This window comes from Dendrobates tinctorius, unplaced genomic scaffold, assembly GCF_039654945.1.
Source record: "Dendrobates tinctorius isolate UK_male_01 unplaced genomic scaffold, ASM3965494v1 ptg000098l, whole genome shotgun sequence".
NCBI classification, from domain to species: Eukaryota; Metazoa; Chordata; class Amphibia; order Anura; family Dendrobatidae; genus Dendrobates; species Dendrobates tinctorius.
The window spans coordinates 29707323-29730946 of NW_027361766.1; the positions used below are offsets into that span (position 1 = coordinate 29707323).

A 23624-nucleotide genomic window follows, 5' to 3' on the forward strand; every position below is an offset into this window, starting at 1 on the left:
CCAACATTTTTAAACGTTTACAAATGGCTATCAGTGTTCCAAAACAAAAAAGAAAGGGTATCTTCCAATTCCTAGCTATCTTGCAATAATGCTCTGTTGATCCTGTAGGTCTTTGTTTACATGCGATGCGACCATTGCAGTCGATCAGTGGTCACAGCTGTCGTGCTGTACTGGTGGTATCATGGTATTTTGTGTATTGACACATGCTCTTGACTAGATAGCAAGTTATAATTTAACAAAGCTTCGGGTAGGTTTCTGAAGAACTTTTATGCATTTTAGAATTCTGTTCTTTTAGGCTGTGTGCACACGCTGCGGATTGGGTGCGGATTGGGTGCGGATTCATCCGCGTGGATTTTGTAAAATCCGCAGGTCAAAATACCTGCGGTTTTACCTGCGGATTGCTCTGCGGTTTTGCCCTGCGGTTTTTCATCTCCACAATGGAGGAGATGGCAAACCGCAGCAGAATCCGCAGAAAGAATTGACATGTCAGTTCTTTCTGCGGATTGAAAACCGCAGATAATCCGCGTGGAAAATTCCGCACCGTCTGCATTGCGGTTTTTGATTCCCATAGGGAATCATGGTACTGTACACCGCAGCAAAAACTGCTACGGGTCCGCTGCGGCCAAAACCGCTGCGGAACCGCAGCAAAATCCGCAGCGTGTGCACACAGCCTTATACTGCACCACATTCTCCTGTTAACAGACTGTTTTCTGTTTTTCTTTTTCCTGTGCCAGTGTAATTCAAGTCCTATGTGATGTTTTACTTTATATCAACCGTTTTTTAAAATCTTTTGGGATCAGACTTAAAATTTATTGTTTAAGACCTAAAATTTATAGAAGGATTTTTTTTTTTTATTGTAGTGAAATGCCATAGTCCAAACGTTGACAATTCAAGGCTGCTATCAGGCGAGAAAAATGTGCATGTACATGGTGATTCTGTGGAGTTTGCCTGCAAGAAAAACTTTGTTATACATGGCTCAAACATATCCACATGCAATAGTCTGGGTCAATGGTATCCGTTTCTTCCAAAATGCAAAGGTAAGTTCATTTTTGCTTGAAGAATTAGAACACTTGGTTATACAGCAATCATTAGTCAGTTTAATTTGAGGTTTGAATTTTATTTTTGCATTAGGTATAAATAGTATATTGGATGTCTTAAAGAGAATCCGTCAGCAGGTGTTTTCTATGCAATCTAAGAACGTCATGATATAGGGGAAGAGAGCTTGATTCCAGTGATGTCACTTACTGGATGTGTGTATTGGTGTTTTAGGCTGGTTTCACATTTGTGTTTGGAGGCGCTGCGGACGCATGCAGCGGCCTGCGCCCATAGGTGGAGCTGACCGGAGGAGGCGCAGCAGGGGACGGAGCTTCACGGCAAGCGTCCGCTGTGCCACCAAACGCAAATGTGAAATTAGCCTTAAGCAGTGTTTTATCAGCAGGAAATTATCACTGTAGTACTAGTTGTCTTGTGAATTCTAGGGCAGCACGGTGGCTCAGTGGATAGCACTGCAGCCTTGCAGCGCTGGGGTCCTGGGTTCAAATCCCACCAAGGACAACATCTGCAAGGAGTTTGTTTGTTCTCCCCATGTTTGTGTGGGTTTCCTCCGGGTACTCCGGTTTCCTCCCACATTCCAAAGACATACTGATAGGGAATTTACATTGTGAGCCCCATCGGGGACAGTGATGATAATGTGTGCAAACTGTAAAGCGCTGCGGAATATGTTAGCGCTATATAAAAATAAAGATTATTATTATTCTAGTCAACTGCTCTGTGTATCTCTACACCCACCACTGATTAGCAGCTTTCTGTGTACATTGTACAATCAGTGATGTGGTTATACAGGGGTCAGCATTCTAGCACTGGTAGATCTACAGCATAGAAAACGAGGATTGTATCAAAATGACAACATTCAGATCAGCCAGTGGTACATCACTGGAATCGAGGATTGTATCAAAATCACAACATTCAGATCAGCCAGTGGTACATCACTGGAATCGGGGTCCCAGCCCTTACGGCATGTTATTCTCAGATTACATAGCAAAAATCTGGTTACATATTTCTTGTAAAGCAGACATCATATTGTCGCCTATATAAAAGGTTACTAACAGTTTTAGCCCCTTTACCCCCAAGGGTGGTTTGCATGTTAATGACCAAGCCAATTTTTACAATTCTGACCACTGTCCATTCATGAGGTAATAACTCTGGAACGCTTCCATGGATCCCGGTGATTCTGACATTTTCTCGTGACATATTGTACTTCATGATAGTGTTAAAATTTCTTTGATATGACTTGTGTTTATTTGTGAAAAATTTTTTTTTTGCATTTTTCCTACTCTGAATTTTCATGCCCTTAAATCACAGAGATACAGCTCTGGCAAAAATTAAGAGACCAATATTTGTTTGATTTTTCTCTTTTTTGTATATTTTTGAATAAAATGTAAATTTCTCTTTTATTCTATAAACTACTGACAACATGTCTCCGAATTTCCAAGCACTAAATTTTGTATTTTTTTTTTATGAAAAAGAGAAATGGTCAAAATTAAAAAAGAAAAAAAAGAAAAAGTGCTTTCAGACCTCAAATAATGAAAAGAAAACAAGTTCACCCTTCTAATATTTCTATTATATATAGCAGGGTCAGTGGGGGATTGTTTGTCTCATTCATCCTCCTCCACCATATTGTATTTTCAGCTCGGCCTTTGAGATATTTATGGGGACACCCATTTATCTCTTATCTTGGGGTTTTTCCAACCAGGTTTACATTAGGTGTCAGTCGCACTAAAGCCCCCGTTACACACAGCGAGATCGCTAGCAATATCGCTGAAACGTCACTGGTTTTGTGACGCAGCAGCGATATCGCTATGTCTGATACATACCTCCGACCGGTTCCCCCGCTGATTATTGCTGATCGCGCGAGAAGGTCCTGGATCATTTCTCGTCGGGCTCTTCCTGTGGCGCCGACGAGCGACGCGTGGACGCGGGTGGGAGGACGTCAGGATCGTCGCGTCTGTCAGGTAAGTAGCGACCCCCGACCGCTGCTATGTCGCTGGTGAGATCTGCCTGTGTGGCAGCTCACTAGCGACCACTTAGCGATGCACCAGCGATCCATATCGTTGTCGGGATCGCTGGTGCATCGCTTAGTGTAACGGTGCCTTTATATTGCCAGCACTACCAGCAGGGCGCGGGAGCGCCGCATACATTCACAACTTCATTAAGGGCCAATACTGGCATGACAGCACCAAGGACTGGCTACTACTTTCTCAATAAAAGGCTTTTCACTGTAAAGACGGCTACAAATCCTGGAGACCAGCCTTTTGCCATAAGTGCCTGGAAATACATCAAAGGGTCTCTATTCTTACCTTCTATATACTCTCCTGGAACCAAGTAACCCCATGATTAAGACCCGGGAGGGTCGAAACGTTGGGTTTTCGGTTTGAAAAAAAAAATTTTCATGGCATTCATCATGGCTAATTGTTGAACTTTGCTTAAACTTGTTTCTTTTTCTTGCAAAAATTCTCTATTAGAGTGTGCGGTGATTTTCATTAGTTGATTTCTTGGGGCTCGATAGCCTGTTCCACCGGCACCTTGCCTTTTATGACTTGAGTGCACACCATTCTCCTCCTACTGCTCTTATATTACTGACCTAATTTTACCTTTGTTAGAATTTGGTTGTTGATTTGTTTGGTTATTTTTGCCATCTTCATGAATCCGCACAAAGAATTGACATGCTGCGGGGAAAAAACGCTGCTGCGTTTCCGCGCGGTTTTTCTGCAGCATGTGCACAGCAAATTTTTTTCCCCATTGAATAACATTGTACTGTAAATCAGTTGCGGATTTGCAGCAAATCCGCAACGTGTGCACATACCTTAATTGTTTTTGTGCTCTTGTGACAATAAAGTAGCGTTTTGATATTTTATTGCAGGTGTGCACAGTTTATATGCAAGTGGCTTTCCTCCTCCTTTACATACATTGTCCTTTCCGAGCATTATGTAGCACCCTGACTCTTATTGTGTCATAATTTTTGATTCATTGTAGTGCACCGTGCATTTAGTTGTGTTAGTATTATCCATCATCCTTTTTATTACCGTACATTCCAGAGGTTTTCAATGGGGTTCAGGTCTGGAGAATGGGCTGCCCATGACAGGGTTTTGATGTGGTGTTCTCTTTATTTTTGCCAGAGCTGTATGTCACATAAAATACTTAAGAAGTAATATTTCCCACATGTTTATTTTACATCAGCACAATTTTGGAACCAAAATTTTTTTCTGTTAGGAAGTTATAAGGGTTAAAAGTTAAACAGCGATTTTTCATTTTTACAACACCATTTTTTTAGGAGGGGGCCACATCACATTTGAAGCCACTTTGAGGGGTCTATATGATAGAAAATACCCAAAAGTGACACCATTTTAAAAACTGCACCCCTGAAGGTGATCAAAACCACATTCAAGAAGTTTATTAACGCTTTGCGTGCTTCACAGAAATTTTTTGAATGTTTTTTAAAAAAAATTGAACATTATAACTTCTTTCACAAAAAATTTTACTTCAAGTCCAATTTTTTTTTATTTTACCAAGGGTAACAGGAGAAATTGGACCCCCAAAAGTTGTTGTGCAATTTGTCCTGAGTACGCTGATTCCCCATATATGCAGATAAACCACTGTTTGGGCGCATGGCAGTGCTCGGAAGGGAAGGAGCGCCGTTTGACTTTTCAATGCAAAATTGGCTGGAATTGAGATTGGACGCCATGTCGCGTTACGAGAGCCCCTGATGTGCCTAAACATTGGATATCCCCCATTTCTAACTCCAACCCTAATCCCAACCCTAACCACAAACCTAAGCCTAACATACCCCTAATCCCAACCCTAGCCGTAATCCAAACCATTAACTCCAACTCTATCCCCAACACTAACCCTAACTTTAGCCCCAACCCTAAACCTAACTTTAGCCCAACTTTAACCCTAATGGGAAAATGGAAATAAATACATTTTTTCTATTTTATTATTTTTTTCCTAAGGGGGTGATAAAGGGAGGTTTGGCTTACTATTTTTTTTATTTTGATCACTGTGATAGGGTCTTTCACAGTGATCAAATTCTTATGGAGCTAATTTATGGACTTCCATGCGCTGCTTGACAAAATACAGGATTCCAATTAAGGTGGAAGATTAATCATTTATTCCCAACGCATTTCGAAGTAAGAGTTCTTACTTCGAAACGCGTTGGTAATAAATGATTAATCTTCCACCTTAATTGGAATCTTGTATTTTGCCAAGCAGCGCATGGAAGTCCATAAATTAGTTCCATAAGAATTGTTATATCAGCGGTCACTTGTTTGACCTTTGGACGTGTAGCAACTAACTACTAATCGTACATGCCTGATCTCTCCTGTAATAGGTGAGTGAATTTCTTTTATATTTTTTAATATTAACCCGGATAAGACCCTATTTGCGCTTTTTCGTTCCTATAGTGTACTACAGTGATCAAATTGAAACAATAGGAAAATATGTATTGTTGCGCATGCGCCCGCCATTTTCACCCGGAAGAAGAAAACAGCGGTACCGGAAGGGGGGGGTGATCGGGGGGACCCTATTTCTTTCTCCTCTGATGTGTGAGGAGATATTAGGACGTGTGAAAGATGCCTTACAGCGGGTTTTTATGTTTGGCAGCTGTCACACGCTAAAAGACGCTTTTCATTGCAAAAATAGTTTTGAGAGCTATAATTTTTCCATATTTTGGCCCACAGAGTCATGTGAGGTCTTGTTTTTGGCAGGACGAGTTGACGTTTTTATTTGTGTAATTTTCGGGCACATGACAGTTTTTGATCACTTTCTATTCTGATTTTTGGGAGACAGAATGAGCAAAAACCAGCAATTCATGAATTTCTTTGGGGGTGGGGGGGCATTTATACCGTTCTGTGTGTGGCAAAATTGATAAAGCAGTTTTATTCTTCGGGTTAGTACGATTACAGCGATTCCTCATTTATATCCTATAACTTTATTTTTTCGCTGATGACACTGTATGGCGGCTTGTTTTTTGCGGAACAAGATGAGGTTTTCAGCGGTACCATGTTTATTTATATCCGTCTTTTTGATTGCTTGTTATTCCACTTTTTGTTCGACGGTATGATGATGATGAAGCATTGTTTTTTGCCTTTTTATGGTGTTCACTAAAGGGGATAACTAGCAGGACAGTTTTATAGGTCAGATCGTTACGGACGCAGCGATACCAAATATGTGTACTTTCATTGTTTAGATTTTTTTTTTCATTCAAACATTTATTTAGTGGTAGAATAAATATTGATTTTTTTTTTTTTTAAGATATTTTGACAATTTAATTTTTTTTACTTTATTTTAATTTTTACACTTTGTCTCTCTATGAGACAATCATTTTTTGCAGACTGATCGCTTCTATAGCATGCAGATGAAGCAGTAGCTGCAGGCTATAGAAGCGGTCAGCGCTGCACTTACTGCACACTGACCTGAGAGACTTCCTGACATGCACTGCGCATGAATGGGAAGTTTCTCCGCGCTGGTAACCCGGATATCGTCATGATAACATCGGGTTACCATGGCAGCGATCGGGACCCTGCGTGTCACCACAGGGTCTCTGATCCAAAGGCAGAGGGGCTGTCAGCCCTCTGCCTGCTCCCGGAATGCTGCGATCATGTTCGATCGCAGTATTCCACAGGTAAAGTGCTGGGAGCGGTCTGTGACCGCTCCTGGCACTTAATGCCGGGTGTCAGCTCTTAGAATCAGCTGATACCTGGCCGCGATCGGCCGCACACCGCCCGTGTGTGCGGCCAATCGCTATGGCGTACTATACCGTCTATGGTCAAATTGTGCCGGGTCATATGGACAATATAGTATGTCAGATGGCAAAAAGGGGTTAAAGAATAAAGTCATTTTCAAATATGGCAAGTCGTATTGAAGATGTGGTCTAGTGTTTGATCAATAAGGACCTACATGCAGAAAGCCTGAGAGCTACTGGTTGGGAAATTCTCCTAGTCAGTGGGCACAAAGACACACATACTGAACACTTTTCAACATTTTCAAATAACTTCCCTAATCAGCAAACTCAGAAAAACAAGTTTGACTTTTAACCTCTCAGTTCCAATTTGGTACTTAATGACCAAGCCAATTCTGACCACTGTCACTTTATGCGGTTATAGCTCTGGAACGCTTCAGCGGATCACACTGATTCTGAGAATGTTTTTTCGTGACATATTGTATTTCATGTTAGTGGTAAAACTTCTTCGATATGACTTGTGTTTATTAATGAAAAAAACGGAAATTTTGCAATTTTCAAAATTTTAATTATTTTAATTTTAAATCCGAGTCATATCACTCAAAATAGATCATAAATAACATTTCCCACATGTCTGCTTTATATCAGCACTGTTTTGGAGACATAATTTTTTTTGTTAGGACGTTATAAGGGTTAAAAGTTGACCAGCGACTTCTCATTTTTCCAACAAATTTTACAAAACCATTTTTTTTAGGGACCACCTCACATTTGAAGTGAGAAAGGGGGGTCAATATGGCAGAAAATTCCCAAAAGTGACACCATTCTAAAAACTGCACCCCTCAAAGTGTGCAAAACTACATTCAAGAAGTTTATTAACCCTTCAGGTGCTTCACGAAAACTAAATGTGAAAGGAAAAAATAAACATTTTTACTTTTTTTAGCAAAAAATTTAATTTAGAACCAAACTTTATTTTCACAAGGCTATCAAGAGAAAGTGGACCACAAAATTTGTTGTGCAATTTCTCCTGAGTACGCCGATAACCTATTTGTGGGGGAAAGCCATTGTTTGGGCGCATGGCAGGGCTCAGAAGGGAGGGAGCACTGATTGACTTTTTGAACGCAAACTTGGCTGGAATCAAGGGTGGGCGCCATGTCGCGTTTGGAGACCCCCTGATGTACCAAAACAGTGGAAACCCCCCCAATTCTAACTCCATCCCTAACACAGCCGTTACCCCAACACCGCAACCCTAACCCCAACACTTTGACCCTAAACCCAACCCTAACCACAACACTGCAACCCTAACCATAACCCCTAGCTATAACCCTAGCCCCAACCCTAACTATAGCTCTAACCCTAACACTAATGTAAAAATGGAAATAAATACATTTTTTTATTTTAATATTTTTACCTAAGGGGGTGATAAGGTGGGGGGTTGATTTTTACTATTTTTTTTATTTTGATCAAAATGAACCAATGGGAAAAAATTCCTTTTGTTGCGGGTGCCGGCTGGCAGATCTCGGCGGGCGCACTTTTTTCACTTTAGAATATTAACTTATTTAAAAATGTAACCCCTCTTTATTTACAACAGTTTGGGAAGTGAAGAGACCAATTGTTGGAGTTTTGGCAGAGAAATGTTATCCCATTCTTGTTTGACATAGAATTCTAGCTGCTGAACAAACCTGGGTGATCCTGTATTTTTTCATAATGCACCAAATATTTTCTGTTGCTGAAAGGAATTGAGTGTAGGTGGGCCAGTTCATCACTTGAACTCTTCGTCAGTGAAGTAATGTTAAGGTGATGTATTTAATATGCACTTTAGCATTGTCTTTCTGAAATATGCAAGGCCTTTCATGAAATTGACTTTGTCACGATGAAGCATGTTGTTCAAAAAACCCTGTATAATGCTCAGCATGGATAGTGCCTTTCAAGATGTGTAAGCTTCCTGCGTCATAGTGGTCTCAGTGTGAAAAGCAAGATACTGTATTTTTCAGATTATAAGATGCACTTTTTCCCCCAAAATTTGGGCGGAAAATGGGGGTGCGTCTTATAATGTGGATATACCTTACCGGCCACAGTGGAACAGGGTCGCTGAAGCCGCAGGTTGGGATGAGGGGGTGTTCGGATGTGTGGTGTGCCGCTGCGGGTGTTCGGTGCTGCTGATATTTTGTGAAAGGCCAGAGCCCCTGCAGTTGCATTGTTTCTTATGCGGTGGACTCCGGGAAAATGGCTGCCGAGGGTTGCGCATGTGCAGATGGAGATCTCGGCACCAAGATCTCGGGAGATGAGATTTCAGCGCCGAGATCTTGGTGCCGAGCTCTCCATCTGTGCATGCGCCACCCCCGGCAGCCATTTTCCCAGAGTCCACCGCAAAGGAAACCATGCAACTGGGGGGGGGCTCTGGCCTTTCACAAAATGTCGGCAGAGCCCCCACAGCACGGAACACCCACAGCAGCGCGCCGCACATCCGAACACCCCTCATCCCAGCTTGTGGCCTGCAGCATCACCCCACTCCTGCCTCCTCCAGCAGTAACCCTGGGACCACGCTTCACCACAGCCACAACCTCCGGTAAGCAATAAGATGGGGATGGTACCAATTAAAATGTCAACTCGTCCCGCAAAGAAACAAGCCATAACATGACTCTTTCGACCGAAATATGAAAAAATTATAGCTCTCAAAATATGGTGATGTAAAGACCAGTTATCGCCAAAAAAAGCGTCTTTAAATGTGTGACAGCAGCCAAACATCTGATGTAAATCTGGTATTGCTGTAATCGCACCGACCTGAAGAAAAAAGTCACCTAATCACTTATATCGCAAAAGAAATGGCATAAAAATAAATAAAACCAATTCTTCACATGCTGTTGATTTTTTTTCATTCTGCCTCCCAAAGATTGCAGTAAGGCTCGGCGCACATTTATCCTGCGCTCTGTGCTGAGCTCTTACATCGGGGTTTCTGTGTAAATCTCTGACATACATGATTCAGACAGAACCCCCGGCGGACGATTCCCTATAATGAGGCAGATGGAGGCACTGTGGGCGCCATGGGACCTGTGATCCGGCGGTGTCGTCTTTTTAGGATTTTATAAAAAGTCGACCACAGTTTTGTGCACTTCTGAAAAGGACACCGGTGAACAGAGGCCAGACAGACTCCAGAGTAAATCTGCTGCCTCATTATAGTGAATGAATCCCTCGAGGGTTTCATCTGTCACGTCACTCAGAGATTTAGATGGAAACCCCAAAGTGCTCAGTGTAGAGCGCCGGAAAAATGTGATCCCTAATGTTATGTAAAATGTTCCCAATAAAAGCTTTAACTCAACCACAAAAAAAGCAAGTCTACACTCAGATCCGTCATCTGTTAATGGAAATATAAGGGGCTTCCACCTTACTAGTAGCACAAAGGCTCTGGAAAAGCTAAATGGCTTCACGCTCCCCAAAAGAAATTCAGCAAATTCTGCGCTCAAATCCAAATGCCCCCCTCCCTTCTGAGCCTTAGTGTGCCTAAACAACATTTAACGCCCACATGTTTGGCATTTCTGTAGCGATGAGGGCCCGCCTAATTTACAGGGGTGTGTCTGCAGAAGCATGAGCTGGGCGTGTTTCTGGAAAACACCCATGGAGTCAGTCGTCACTACATCTGTAGATAATTTCCAAAATGTGGTCTCTTGAGGTGAGTTTCCACTGTTTAGGCACATCAGGGGCTCTCCAAACGCTACATGGCATCTGCTAATTATTTAAAAAAACTATTATTAAATTATTATTAATAATAGTTTTTGTTTAATAGTGTATTTTTACCAATTTCAGATTCATCAGATACACCTTAGCTACCCTTTTTAATTTATTTGGCTGTTTTCACAAGAGATATTTGTAGCAGGACTTATCAAACATACTCATTGACCCCCTTTTCTATGTACACTGCCTTCTTAAACACCTACAACCATTATTTTTTAATATTGATTTTGCCCAGTGTGCTAATATTAATTTTCTCACCATACATCAAATACTAGGTTCAGTCTTCTTTTCTGGTTCCGTTACTATTAAATTTTCTGTGCCTCAAAAATATCAAACTGCTCCATGTAGCACATAAATGGGGTTATAGTTACATTATCTGTGTGTTATACACCTAGGCCTGAGAGCATCATTGGAACATTACATAGACCTTTATTTAACGGGGAGATTATATATCTTATGAAATAGTGTTCTTGCAATCATTGTTTGCAAAGGGATAGCTGGTGCATGCATCCTTAAAACTTACTCTCTCGCCAATGGTAATCTTCAATAGCACTTATACCGGCCTCCTATTTAATCTTAGAGTGTTTGAACAACATAACATAGTTCTGAACAAGAGGGAAAGTTGTGGGAATTAGGAAAATCACAGAATCAATAGACATGGTAGTGATATGCAAATTATGAACACCTAGAAATAAAATTTTCAGAACATCTTGATTTATTCAGTATGGAGCATGAACACCACCTACATAAATACTTGCACTTAAACATTTTGGCATGCCATTTATTATCATTATTATTATACATTTATATAGCGCCATTTATTCCATGGCGCTTTACAGGGAAAAGGGGAAATATAGACACGTACAATAAACATGTGCAAAACAAGGGACACACAAGTACAGAAGGAGAGAGGACCCTGCCCGCGAGGGCTCACAGTCTACAGGGATGGGTGTGGATACACTAGGAGAGGGTAGAGCTGGTTGTGCGGTGGTTCAGTAGAGCGAGGATCATTGCAGGCTTGTCGGAACAGGTGGGTCTTCAGGTTCTTCTTGAAGGTTTCTGTTGTTGGTGAGAGTCTGATGTGTTGCGGCAGAGAGTTCCAGAGTATGGGGGAAGCACGGGAGAAGTCTTGTATGCGGTTGTGGGAAGAAGAGATGAGGGGGGAGTAGAGAAGGAGATCTTGAGAGGATCGAAGGTTGCGTGCGGGTAGGTACCGGGAGACCATGTTTCAGATGTATGGAGGATACAGGTTGTGGATGGTTTTGTATGTCATGGTTAGGGTTTTGAACTGGAGCCTCTGGACAATAGGAAGCCAGTGAAGGGCCTCGCATAGGGGGGAGGCAGGGGAATAGCGGGGAGACAGGTGGATTAGTCTGGCAGCGGAGTGTAGGATAGACTGGAGTGGTGCCAGAGTGCTGGAGGGGAGACCAGAGAGTAGGAGGTTGCAGTAGTCAAGGCGGGAGATAAGGGCGTGCACTAGTGTTGTTGTGGTTTCATGGTTGAGGAATGCGCGGATCCGGGAAATATTTTAGAGTTTGAGGCGGCAGGAGGAGTCCTTTCTAGTTAGTCGGGCCCCATCGTTTGCTCAGCCTATTTTCCTGACTGTGTATGTGTTTTCATCTTGCTTCACCGTCAATACATGTGTGGGGGCTGTCTTTTCCTTTGGGGTCTGCTCTGGGGCAGTTAGTTTTCCCTTTTCTTGCTTTAGGTTTATGTAGTCCTCCGGCGGTGACGAGGCGTCTAGGAACAACGTAGGAACGCTCCACTGCTACTGTTAGTTGTTGTGGTTAAGATCTGGGATCTGCAATCTGCATAGTGACCAACCTCTCTGGTTTTCTGGGATTTAGCTTTTTGTTGTTCCTCCTCGGTGACCCATTCATAACAGATCTGCATGTCATCGGCGTAGAGGTGGTACTGCAAGCCGTGGGATTCTATGAGCTGTCCCAGGCCAAAGGTGTAGATGGAGAAGAGTAGGGGTCTGAGGACTGAGTCTTGAGGAACACCGACAGACAGGGGGATCAATGAATGCCCCTGTCTGCCATCAATGAAGTTATTAATGGTTGTCTGAGGAATGTTCTGTCACACTGAATACACTTGGGCACACAAATCATCAAGATCTGCTGCTTGCAGCTAATTTTGAAGTTGCCAATTAAAAATGTCCTAGATGTGCTCAATGGAAGACAAGAAGATGTTGCAGGCCATAGGAACAAGCTTAAGTCAGGGAACTGCTCACAATAGCACCAACAACTTACGGCATAGCGTTCTTGCATTGAAAAACTTCTTTTGGAACACTTTGAGTGACAACTGCAAAGGAATAATATTGTGAAGTCAGCTTACCAGCATGTGTGTTCGTGTTCCCCGATGCTGATCAACACCTCGCACAGATCAAGTTGAGTAGCCACAATGATTAGAAAAAAGAGGAAGGAGGATCTAATGATGGGTGGAGGTGGCTAAAAAATAACTTTTATTAAAAAGCTATTAAAATAGATAACACATGATGTTGTGCACTAATACACTGTTAGGGAAGATCAACGCGTTTCGACTTGCGTCTTAGTCATGATCAGCTGCAAAGGGAGCTACTAGCAGCTGATCTTGATTTGCAGTGATGAGTGAATTCAGCGCAGCAGAATATGCCACTAAAACCCATTATTAAACACAATATTAGCAAGGCGTGTATGTGCACATATTTCTTGTGGCTATTATACTCAAAATTGAATAAATTGAGATGTTTTGAAAAATCTTGTTTAATTTTTATCATAATTTGCATATCGTATATACATCCTGTGATTTTTCATAGTTCCACGACTTTTCCTTTTTGGTGTAGTGATTTTGAATATTGAGGAGTGAGTGTATTAATCATTTATTTAGAAAGAATACATCAAGTATTATTTTGTTTCAAGTGACATTTAACCCTGGACCATACCCTTTTTCAGATTTAGAGTAAATATTAATGCAGCACAGAAGGCGATTTGTTATATTCCTCTTACAAGTAAGAGAAAGTGCAGCACAGTGTGGGTGCCTACCTCTAGCTTCTCCACATACTCATTCTATACACTTCAACTGCCATCTCATGGCTCACTTAAAAATGTATTTAATGGAGACAGATTATCAGAGTATCTGCGTACTCAGGAGAAATTGCACAACAAAATGTATGGTCCATTTTATCCCTTTACCCTTGCAAAAGTAAAAAAAAAAAATAGGTCTAAAGGAAAATTTTTGTGAACGAAGTCAATGTTTTTTCCTCCACATTCCAAAAATTCCTGTGAAGCACCTGAAGGGTTAATAAACTTCTTGAATGTGGTTTTGAGTACCTTGAGGGGTTCAGTTTCTAGAATTGTGTCATTTTTTGGTATTTTCTGTCATATTGGCCCCTCAGTCACTTCAAATGTGAGGTGGTTCCTAAAAAGATGGTTTTGCAAATTTTGTTGTAAAAATAAAAAATCGCTTGTCAACTGTTAACAATTATAACTTGCTGATGTAAAGTAGATGTGGGAAATGTTATTTAGTAACTATTTTGTGCGATACGACTCTGATTTAAGGGCAAAAAAATTAAAAGTTTGAAAATTGCAATATTTTCGCAAATTTCTTTTTTTTTTTTTAACAAATAAACGCAAGTCATATCAAATAAATTTACCACTGTCATGAAGTACAATGTGTCAGGAGAAAACATTCTCAGAATTAGCGGGATCCTTTGAAGTGTTCTAGAGTTATGATCTCATAAAGTGACAGTGGTCAGAATTGTAAAAATTGGCCTGGTCTGAAAGGTGAAAACAGGCTTCATGGTGAGGGGTTAAAGGGACCTATCTAAACTATTAATATGGGCATACAGGTTATAGACCGCTGAAAAACGTCCTACCTGTATGTCTCATATCATTTTTAATCACTTTATGTAAATGACCTTTTCCAGGCTACGTGCAGGACATTGCGTGGAAGAACTCTGGAGCTTACCCTAAAAGAGTTGTCAACTACTAGTACAACCCCTTCTTGAACTAAATATTTGGCCCCGATAAAGCCTATACGTGCCTCCTGTGCTGGCGCTGTTCCTGTAGCCCCTCTCGGGGCTCTTGTGCATTGTTGTGACACATTGTGTCCAATCAGTGATGGCGTCACTATCCCCGCCTTCGTACGGATGGAACATAAAGAGAAAGCCAGGGATCAGCTGCAGCCCTGACTTCCTCTTCATGTTCAATCTGTGCGGAGACATTGACACCAGCGCTGATTGGGCGCCGGGCACCACATGTCACAACACCGCACAATAGAGTTACGGGACCACAAGTGCTGACACCACTGGAATGGGCACTAGCATTAGGGGTGATTTTTTTTTATTTTATCGGGGCCAAACATTTAGTTCGAGAATGGGTTGTCCTAGTAGTGGACAACCACTATAAATAGGAGGCATTACCAGTGTGATGTGTAATGACCGCTCTCTGATATCACTGCAAAGTTGTGTGTGATTATAAGGGCAGTGTCAGATGACCGTATAACTAATGCAAGAATCGCATCGCACTGCACGGACTGGCCCGCCACCTCTCCTGACCCGAGCAAGACAGCATGATGGATTACTGTGAAGCTCTCAAGCACAGGTCAGGAGAGCCGACAGCCAGTACGAGGTTTACGATGCGATTCTCACAAGAGTTATACGGCCGTCTGATCTTGCCCTGACACATCTGCAGGTTTCTCTCTGCTTCCATCTCACAGGCAGACAGGGTTGTAATATTGTTGCAAAACTGCAGAGCTCAAGAGCTGCAAAAAAACGTGTTTGCAAGAAGACAAAGTTAATTTCTCCTATTTTGTGTAGGTTGCATGTCTCACACTGGTATCTCCCCCTTTTATTTATAATAAGCTCTGGAGGCAAAGATATCTTTCAGGCAATATGCTCCCCAAAGCCTGAAAGAGGTCATTTACGTATAAGAAAATTGTGGATTTATCAGGAACAAGACATCAGAGCGCAGATATCAATGGTATAATTTTATTCATCTTCCTATTACCTACATGCCCATATAGACGGCTTAGGAGGGTTGCTCCTACTGACAGATTCCTTTAACTTGCGTTGTGGACTGTAGGGCAAACGGTGTTCAGACAATGATTTCAGGAAGTACTACTGGGGCCATGTAATTATTACTAAATCATGCTTGTTTTTTATGCAATGCCGCTTTAGTGCACGAAGATTATGAGTATCCAATATTGACCTTCTGAATTGTCCCTTGTGTACATGGGTTTCTCCAGAATCTTTGAATTTTTCAATTACATTATTTACTGTAGGTGGTGGAATATTCTAAGTCTTTGACATTTTTACATTGATGAACATTAATTCTTAAATTGTTTCACAATTCTTAGACACAAAAGTTCACAGATTGGTGAACTTATGACCATCTTTGCTTCTAAGAAACTCTGCCTCTAACATTTTTTTATCTGGCTGTTGAAAATTGACCTCCAGCTATATTTCATTAGTACCACTTAATTTTCCAGTCTTTTCTTAAACCTATCTCCTCTGGCTAGTTGGTTCTCCCCCACAGTATATGCTTGAGATACTTGGAGCATAATGTGCAAATTTTGATAGGGTCTGTCTGTGACGAGACAACTTTAAGTAATATACTAGTTATCACATTTCAAGAGATTTAACAAATAATAATTTAGAGTATACTGGGAATATTTAATTACATTTTATCTTTTAATGTTAATTTTATGGTTTCTTCATAGCTACATGCCGAATTACAGAGATTGCCAATACAGAGTTGAAAGTGGACTCTGAAAGGGTTTATGTGGAGGGTGAGGTTTTGGCGATAGAATGCAAAGAAGGCTATGTCTCGAGTGACCCAAAAACTATCACATGCAGCAGTCAAGGTCAGTGGAAGCCTTCTCTACCAGTATGCAAAGGTAAGTAAAGAGTTTTAATGGCAAAATAATTTGTTTATTCTTAAATACATTGATTTAAAATATCACTTAACCTAGAAATGAATGATAAATTAAACACTATAAATCCATGCATATTGTTTTTTAGTGTGTAGGATTTTTTTGTTGTTTTTTTTTTTTATGTTATGTTTAATGTTCATAAGATGAAAGAGCTGAGCCCGCTCCCTATGCAGCTGGTGCCAGCTGTTATTACACAGCTGATATCTACCTCAAACCACAGAAGCCGGCAGTATCTCCAGTTATGTCATGGCAGTCAGTAGCTGCCACGGCATCAACCTATGGCTCCTCTACAGACGTATCAGCCTTCATTATGATAATAGATCGTTTATTTTACAATACACTTCAAGATCACCGAATTGTTAGAGTCCCCACCATAAACTAAATAAATAAATTAAATGTTTAAAACTTTAATCTAACATATATATATACAGTGTATATATATATATATATACAGTATATATATATATATATATATATATATATATATATATATATATAATGTGTGTATAAAAATATAAAGCTTAAAAATGTATTTGTGTCGCCGTGTCAATTAGAGACCATTAGAGATGAGAAAAAAATAGAATAGTCATATGTACCCCAAAATACCGTATATACTCGTGTATAAGCCGAGTTTTTCAGCACATTTTTTTGTGCTGAAAGGCCCCCCTTGGCTTATACATGAGCCATTGTCCAGAAAGCCTGAAGGGGAGGGGGAGCAGCGGCAGGAGCCGGCGGCTGTGGCTAAAGCCTGCGCTGCTGCACACAGTGACAGCTGCAGTTGCTGGCTTCCAGAAGACATCATACTCGCCCTCCTCCGCGCCGTCATTGCATCTCCGTTGGTCCCGGCGCCAGCAGCTCTTCCTGTGCTGAGTGATCACGTGGCACCGCTCATTAAGGTAATGAATATGCATGCGTCTCCACTCCCATAGGCGTGGACCGCATATACATTACCTTAATGAGCAGTGCCACGTGATCGCTCAGCAGGAAGAGCTGCTGGATGCCGGTAGCAGCGAGATGCTGTGTGGGCACGCTGGAGGAGGGTGAGTAGGATGTTTTGGGGTTTTTTTTGTAATAGCAAGCATGCATACCAGGACGGGAGGGATGAGCCATGCATACATTGATGAGACCGGGGGAGCCATGCATACAGTGAAGGGACCGAGGGAGCCATGCATACAATGACGCGACCGGGGGAGCCATGCATACAATGATGGGACCGGGGGAGCCATGCATACAATGACGGGACCGGGGGAGCCATGCATACAATGACGGGACCGGGGGAGCCATGCATACAATGACGGGACCGGGGGAGCCATGCATACAATGACGGGACCGGGGGAGCCATGCATACAATGACGGGACCGGGGGAGCCATGCATACAATGACGGGACCGGGGGGAGCCATGCATACAATGACGGGACCGGGGGAGCCATGCATGCAATGACAGGACCGGGGGAGCCATGCATACAGTGACGGGACCGGGGGAGCCATGCATACAATGACGGGACCGGGGGAGCCATGCATACAATGACGGGACCAGGGGAGCCATGCCTACAATGACGGGAATGGGGGAGCCATGCATACAATGACGGGACCGCGGGGGAGCCATGCATACAATGACGGGACCGGGGGAGCCTTGCATATAATGACGAGACCGGGGGAGCGGTGCATACAATGGCGGCACCCGGGGAGCCATACATACAATGACGGGACCGGGGGAGCCATGCATACAATGATGGGATCGGGGGAGCCATGCATGTAATGACGGCACCGGGGGAGCCGTGCATACAATGACGGCACCGGGGGAGCCGTGCATACAATGACGGCACCGGGGGAGCCATGCATACAACGACAGGACAGGGGAAGCCTATGCATACAACGATGGGACGGGGGGGAGCCACGCATACCAGAACAGGACAGGGGAGCCACGCATAGCAGGACAGTGACAGGGGAAGCCATGCATACTAGGACAGGGATGAGGGGACAATGCATACCCAGCTTGTACTCGAGTCAATAAGCTTACCCTGTTTTCTGTGGCAAAATTAGGTGTCTCGGTTTATACTCAGGTCGACTTATACTGGAGTATATATGGTAATGACCATAACATCTACAGTTCCCCTTTGTCTCAAATGGCTCTTTGACCAAAAATACTCATGGGTCTCAGAATATAGTGACACAAACCAAATTTGTAAAGTTGTTCCTTTCATTAATGTAATAAAACAATAAAAAAAAAAGATAAATGCGCTTCTTGATATTTGTTGTGAGGTGTGATTGGAATCACTCTGTGCATGCCCCCATGGTTGAAAGCCAACAGCTGACGGGAGGAAATAAGTTAATTATCTTCCTTTAGCTGCACTTTCAGTAGGCCTCTTTGACAGCATTGACATCACCGTCATATCAAAACCGTAATTCTGCAGTATCAGAAATATGGACATGTGAAAGAGGCCTAAGGCAGAGTGGGACAGCATTGTAATGCTATTTATCTGCAGGTAAATAGCATTTTTAGTGGTGACAGCTCCTCTTTAGTGCTGCCAGAAACTATTAAATTGCATACTTTTTAGGCTTCCTATTCAGATCTTATTTCTCTTCTTTTTTTTTTTTTTTTTTTCTTTTTCTTCTTCTTCTTCGTCGTCTTCTTCTTCTTCGTCTTCTTCTTCTTCATCTTCTTCCCAGCATTACTATAGTTGATAAACAAGTTTTTCAATTTTTGCTTCATTTTAGAACCTGAGGAAGGTCTCAGCACTGGTGCTATTGTAGGTAAGTGGTTTAGGATTTAATAGTTTTTGTTTAATAGTGTATTTTTACCAATTTCAGATTCATCAGATACACCTTAGCTGCCCTTTTTTAATTTATTTGGCTGTTTTCACAAGAGATATTTGTAGCAGGACTTATCAAACATACTAATTGACCCCTATGTACACTGCCTACTTAAACACCTACAACTATTTTTTAATGTTTTTGCCCAGTGTGCTAATATTAATTTTCTCACCATACATCAAATACTATGTTCAGTCTTCTTTTCTGGTTCCGTTACTATTAAATTTTCTGTGCCTCACAAAATATCAAAATGCTCCATGTAGCACATAAGTGGGGATATAGTTACATTATCTGTGTGTTATACACCTAGGCCTGAGAGTATCATTGGAACATTACATAGACCTTTATTTAACAGGGAGATTATATATCTTATGAAATAGTGTTCTTGCAATCATTGTATGCAAAGGGATAGCTGGTGCATGCATCCTTAAAACTTACTCTCTCGCCAATGGTAATCTTCAATAGCACTTATACCGGCCTCCTATTTAATCTTAGAGTGTTTTGAACAACATAACACAGTTCTGAACAAGAGGGAAAGTTGTGGGAATTATGAAAATCACAGAATCAATAGACATGGTAATGATAGGCAAATTATGAAAACCTAGAAATAAAATTTTCAGAACATCTTGATTTATTCAGTATGGAGCATGAACACAACCTACATAAATACTTGCACTTAAACTTTTGTCATGCCATCAATGAAATTATTAATGGTTGTCTGAGGAATGTTCTGTCACACTGAATGCACTTGGGCACACAAATCATCAAGATCTGCTGCTTGCAGCTAATTTTGAAGCTGCCAATTAAAAACGTCCTAGATGTGCTCAATGGAAGGCAAGATCTGAGATGTTGCAGGCCATAGGAGCAAGCTTAAAGGGAAGGTGCCGCAATTTTATATAATTTGCAAAAAAATAGTAAGTTACAAAACATGTTGTTTCAGCAAATGTTGTACTAACCAGGATTTATGGTTTGTTTGTAATAATGTTTTCATGTAGCCACTGGGCGCTGACATCTTGATTTGCAGATCTGTGGAGGACTCATACAGTCTGCAAATATGGCCGTCCCTGGACATAGAAGACTGCGGTCGGCTTCCGACCGCACATTGCAGCCTCAGTAGCAGAGAACTGGGCACGCCCCTGTGGGCTGCACCATTCACTGCTGTAGGTGTGGCTGGGCGCCATTTTACTGTAGCCCAGTGCTATTTGCTGAGCTCCACTTACCCTCTATCACAGGACCACTTGTGGCATAACGGGTCCTGTGTTGTGAGGAGAGGCTGAAGATATGGAGAAGGTGGTCAGCAGAGGAGAGAAGCGCTCACTGGAGCCGGAGGATGGAGAGGGGTGAGTGCGGGTGACTTTCATCTATGCTCCTCTGTACTGCTTACTCCAGGCTCAGCCCTGTGCTTCCTGCTCCAGCGTCCTCCTGCTCTGTCTCCGCCTCCTCACACACAGCCCCAGTGATCTCCGGTAATCTGACACCTTTGCTTTTATGGCTGTCTGAGGACAGTGACTTATACAGCCCATAGTCTTGTGTATAATTGGGGGGGGCTGGAAGTTTCACCAGTGTGGGCATATCTGTAATACTGTCTGCTGATCCGTGTATCTAATCCTATCCTGTGTGATACTGACTGCTCAGCCGTGCATCTAATCCTCTTCTGTGTGATACTGCCTTCTGAGCCGTGTATCTAATCCTCTCCTGTGTGATACTGCTTGCTGAGCCGTGTATCTAATCCTCTCCTGTGTGATACTGCCTGCTGAGCCGTGCATCTAATCCTCTTCTGTGTGATACTGCCTGCTGAGCCGTGCATCTAATCCTCTTCTGTGTGATACTGCCAGCTGAGCCGTGTATCTAATCCTCTCCTGTGTGATACTGACTGCTGAGCCGTGTATCTAACCCTATCCTGTGTGATACTGCCTGCTGAGCCGTGTATCTAATCCTCTCCTGTGTGATACTGCCTGCTGAGCCGTGTATCTAATCCTATCCTGTGTGATACTGCCTGCTGAGCCGTGCATCTAATCCTCTTCTGTGTGATACTGCCTGCTGAGCTGTGTATCTAATCCTCTCCTGTGTGATACTGCCTGCTGAGCCGTGCATCTAATCCTATTCTGTGTGATACTGCCTGCTGAGCCGTGTATCTATTCCTATCCTGTGTGATACTGACTGCTGACCATGTGTCTAATCCTCTCCTGTGTGATACTGACTGCTGAGTTGTGTATCTAATCCTCTCCTGTGTGATGCTGACTGCTGAGCCGTGTATCTAATCCTCTCCTGTGTGATGCTGACTGCTGAGCCGTGTATCTAATCCTCTCCTGTGTGATGCTGCCTGCTGAGCCGTGTATCTAATCCTATCCCGTGTGATACTGCTCTCCTGAAATACTCTGTGCTGCTGTCACTCTGCTCCCAGAATCCTTGCTGCCTGCCATCCTCAGTGACCGAAGACCCCATTCCTCTCCTCAGATCCCGTCCTGGCGATGTGTGAAAGCGAGGTGACAGGGGCCTGATATATGGTGGAAGGAGCAGGGCGACAGCAGCACAGAGTATTTCAGGAGAGCAGTGTGCTGGTCTGTGGGGGGCGCCCTGTTCGGTGCCAGGGATTGTACATAGAGTGCTGTGTTTTATTCACATGGATGGACCGTCTGCTTGTCTGCTCCACAGAAATCCAGGAAACATGTCTGCTGATTGATGGCCTGTTCTGATCCAGACTTTACATGCAAAGACAGTCAGTAACTTTGCAAGCCCCATCAAAATGGCTGCTCACTGTGTCTATAGATGTCATAGGTTTTTGTGCCAGATTTCAGTAGCTGCTCCCCCTAGTGTTAACAAGTGGAAATGCCAAACTTTTTAAAATTATTTTTCATATTTTGCAAAATTAAAAACAAACGATAATATTTTTTAAGAAAATTTAAACATTAATTCTTTACATTTTTTCAATTGCTGAAAAAAATTTTTTTGGATGGCACCTTCCCTTTAAGTCAGGGAACTGCTCACAATAGCACCAACAACATACGGCATAGCATTCTTGCATTGTAAAACTGCTTTTGGAACACTTTGAGTGACAACTGCAAAGGAATAATATTGTGAAGTCAGCTTACCAGCATGTGTGTTCTGGTTCCCCGATGCTAATCAACACCTCGCACAGATCAGGTTGAATAGCCACAATGATTAGAAAAAAGAGGAAGGAGGATCTAATGATTGGTGGAGGTGGCTAAAAAATAACTTTTATTGAAAAGCTATTAAAATAAATAAGACATGATGTCGTGCACTTATACACTGTTAGGGAAGATCAATGCGTTTCGACTTGCGTCTTAGTCATGATCATCTGCAAAGGGAGCTACTAGCAGCTGATCTTGATTTGCAGTGATGAGTGAATTGAGCGCAGCAGAATATGCCACTAAAAAACATTATTAACCATTATTAAACACAATATTAGCAAGGCGTGTACGTGCACATATTTCTTGTGGCTATTATACTCAAAATTGAATAAGTTGAGATGTTTTGAAAAATCTTGTTTCCTTTTTATCATAATTTGCATATCGTATATACATCCTGTGATTTTCATAGTTCCACGACTTTACCTTTTTAGTGTTGTGATTTTGAATATTGAGGAGTGAGTGTATTAATCATTTATTTAGAAAGAATAGATCAAGCATTATTTTGTTTCAAGTGACATTTAACCCTGGACCATACCCTTTTTCAGATTTAGAGTAAATATTAATGCAGCACAGAAGGCGATTTGTTATATTCCTCTTACAAGTAAGAGAAAGTGCAGCACAGTGTGGGTGCCTACCTCTAGCGTCTCCACATACTCATTCTATACAATTCAACTGCCATCTCATTGTTCACTTAAAAATGTATTTAATGGAGACGGAAGCAGATTTCTCTGATATATTACAAAGTTTATTTTCTTCATTTGCACTAAAAAAAATAGTGAGTCATTAAAAACATTCTGATTGACAGGGATTTTAGTTTTCCAACCCTTTTAGTTTTCATACTCCTAATCCCTCAGGATGGAGCATATTCGGAAACCAAGAACTGCTTCAGTAGATTGTAATTTTAAAAACCAGGGGAGGAGTCCTGAGTAGAGAATTTGTATTTTCCCAGTGTATTCTGGGATAAGTGAAGAGTCTCCGAGTTCAAAGAATACTGGACTTTGGCCGCTGCACCTGAAAGGAGGACATCGGTAAACCGCGCTCTGGAATTTTGGCACGTTTTTCACTGCTTTGATATCTCTTTAACAGAACATGGAAGAGGCCAGGAGCCATTTTGTGTGCTTCATGTCTTGCTACATGTTCACAAACTTACCAGTGGAAAAGCTAAACTTCACATGCCAGAAATGCAAGCTTGTGTTCCTGTTGGAGGAAAAGTTGCAAAATCTAGAAGAGAAGTTAGCTACATTGAAAATCATTACGGAAAGTGAAGAGTTCTTAGAGTA

General features: G+C 42.1%; 1 protein-coding gene across 5 annotated transcripts in view; it reads left to right on the plus strand.

Annotated features, from left to right (window-relative positions):
• The window catches only part of LOC141099141 (C4b-binding protein alpha chain-like), a 243872-nt gene that overhangs the window by 158408 nt on the left and 61840 nt on the right, over nt 1–23624 (plus strand). For all 5 annotated transcript variants that reach the window (XM_073587276.1, XM_073587279.1, XM_073587281.1 and 2 more), the window contains 3 exons: nt 861–1037; nt 16166–16342; nt 19097–19132. In XM_073587276.1, coding sequence (XP_073443377.1) covers nt 861–1037; nt 16166–16342; nt 19097–19132 — 390 coding nt within the window. The remainder of the gene's footprint in view (nt 1–860; nt 1038–16165; nt 16343–19096; nt 19133–23624) is intronic.